The following is a 2,334-nucleotide window of genomic DNA, read 5'->3' on the forward strand; positions in this document are numbered from 1 at the left end:
AAAAGTGAGAGTTTGTTGGAGCCCTTTTTCTGAATGGAAATAATGGTAAAATAGAGTTTTTTGGAGTCCTTTTGTTAAATTACTTAAACAATCTTCATATAAAATAAGTTAGATTAAATTTAAAGTTCAAATTCGTTGAAAATTTCTAACATCAAAAAGTGCTGGCGGCCGTTGAAAGGCATACAATGTTTTAAATTCAATCAATAATAATTATATGATTCGTAAGTTTGTGTAGCGTTATTAAGTTGTATAAAAATATTTGTTGCCGTATCACATTACTCCTCTATTTAAACTAAGCACCAGTGACACTCTCTCTAGTCTCTACGTTCCCAAGAGCTAAAAGTTTTCTTTCAAAATTGAGCAAACCCAACAGTCGAAATGCAGCTTGATATCATCTCCAAGAATATTATCAAACCATCTTCTCCAACTCCTCTGCACCTAAAAACTCACAAGCTGTCCCTTCTTGATCAATTAGCTCCCAATAATTACACCTCATTGCTTTTGTTTTACGATGGCCCATCAAGATTTGATGATAAAACTAGTGCTAGGACTATTAACGATTATCATCGCCTCAAAAGCTCTCTGTCCAAAACACTAACCCTTTACTACCCTTTTGCGGGAAAAGTACTCAAAGATAATTATGTCGTTGATTGTGACGATTCTGGCGTCCCTTTCGTCGAAACCCGAGTACCCAGCAGTATTAGCATGTCCGAAGTTCTTAAAAATCCGGAGACGAACACACTGCAACAATTGCTTCCATTCAATCCCAATAAAAAGTACTTAAGTAGTACTGATGATGTCAACATGGCTATCCAAATCAATCACTTTGCTTGCGGAGGTATGGCAATAGGCTTTAATTTCAGGCATATTGTAGCTGATGCAACAGCATCAATCGGTTTTATCAAAAACTGGGCTAAACTTAATTCCAGTGATGATAATTCCATTATTAATTATAAGCATGTTGTTGTTGATTGCACGGATACCTTCCCACGAAACAAAGAGATTCCAAGTTACGCGAGGAGGATCAACGAATGGCAACGTGCGCCAGAATGTGTGACAAAAAGGTTTGTGTTTGATGGTAGTAAGGTAGCTGCTCTAAAAAGAGAAATGATAGTGAAAAATGAAGCAAGTTTGAATCATCAATATAGTCCATCACGATTTGAGGCTGTTTGTGGGCTTATCTGGGGTGCCTTGATAGCTATGGACAGAGAGAAAAATATTGATTCTACTTCTACTATAGTGTCAATACCAGTGAATTTACGGAATCGAATGAATCCACTGCTACCAGAAGATTGTATTGGGAACCTCTTTCATTCGGTTACATGCGCAGCAAATAACGAAGCAGGTGACGGTCATCGTGATAAGAGTACTTTAGCAAGAAATGTTCATGAATCTAAAAAGATGGTGGGCGATGATTTTGTGAGAAAAGTTTATCAAGATGGTGGTGTTGTTTTTGTGAATCAGTATAAGGAAGCAGTTAAAGAGCTTCTAAAGGATGGTCCTAATAATGATACTACTAATAGTGTTAGGTTGTTTGGTTTCAGTGGTCCAATTGGACTTCAATATTATGAAATTGATTTTGGATGGGGAAAGCCAGTGTGGGTTACCAGTGCCATGAGAATGCATAATACCGCCATGCTTTTAGATACACGTGATGGTAAAGGCGTAGAAGCTTGGGTAGGGTTGCCTATCAACGACATGCCCAAACTTGAACAAGATCCTGGCATCCTTACTTATGCTTCTTTCACTCCAAGCCCTAGGAGCAGGATTTGAATCCTCTTCTCCCAAAAGGATAATAAATTCTTCTGTATGTTTGTTACATATATAATCAATCAATAAAATCATGACGTGTGCATCTTTCTATGTATGTCTGTTATGATGGTATTGGCGGTTGTATAAGTATTCTTTCATATGAATTTCAAAATGCTAAGTGTATGCGTTTATTATTAAAGTATTGTGACGTCAATTTACGACAATTAAAATAAAAGTATGCGGTGCGCAAAAATGAATGACACACATTCTTTTAATTTTATATCATCTAATTATAACGTACGAAAATCCTAATTAATTGATTAAAATTCAATTGAAGTATATAATCCATCCAAAATATGATATAATTAATTATATATTGTAATAATATTGATAAAATTCCACTGTCGTTTAAGAAGGATACGCAATAGAGTTATGATTGCTGAAAGTATGATTAAAAACTTGATGGTTCAATTAGCACTGTTATAGTGGGTCCAGTTATGTTGTTCCTGTTGTAATATAAATTTCATTAAGCTCCTTATAATCCTTTCTATTTACAGTTTATTTATAAGTATCAAGTTAATG

General features: G+C 35.2%; 1 protein-coding gene across 1 annotated transcript; it reads left to right on the forward strand.

Annotated features, from left to right (window-relative positions):
* Positions 1–308: 308 nt before the first annotated feature.
* LOC18049715 (vinorine synthase) lies at positions 309–1,872 on the forward strand. Its single transcript, XM_006443059.2, has one exon. The coding sequence runs from the start codon at positions 379–381 to the stop codon at positions 1,771–1,773; it is 1,395 nt and encodes a 464-aa protein (XP_006443122.1). The 5' UTR covers positions 309–378; the 3' UTR covers positions 1,774–1,872.
* The last annotated feature ends 462 nt before the right edge of the window (positions 1,873–2,334 follow it).

Source organism: Citrus clementina, unplaced genomic scaffold, assembly GCF_000493195.1.
Source record: "Citrus clementina cultivar Clemenules unplaced genomic scaffold, Citrus_clementina_v1.0 scaffold_3, whole genome shotgun sequence".
NCBI classification, from domain to species: domain Eukaryota; kingdom Viridiplantae; phylum Streptophyta; class Magnoliopsida; order Sapindales; family Rutaceae; genus Citrus; species Citrus x clementina.

Excerpts from the sequence above, each read along its gene's own strand:
- LOC18049715 (XM_006443059.2), top strand. The coding sequence starts at position 379 with ATGCAGCTTGATATCATCTCCAAGAATATTATCAAACCATCTTCTCCA.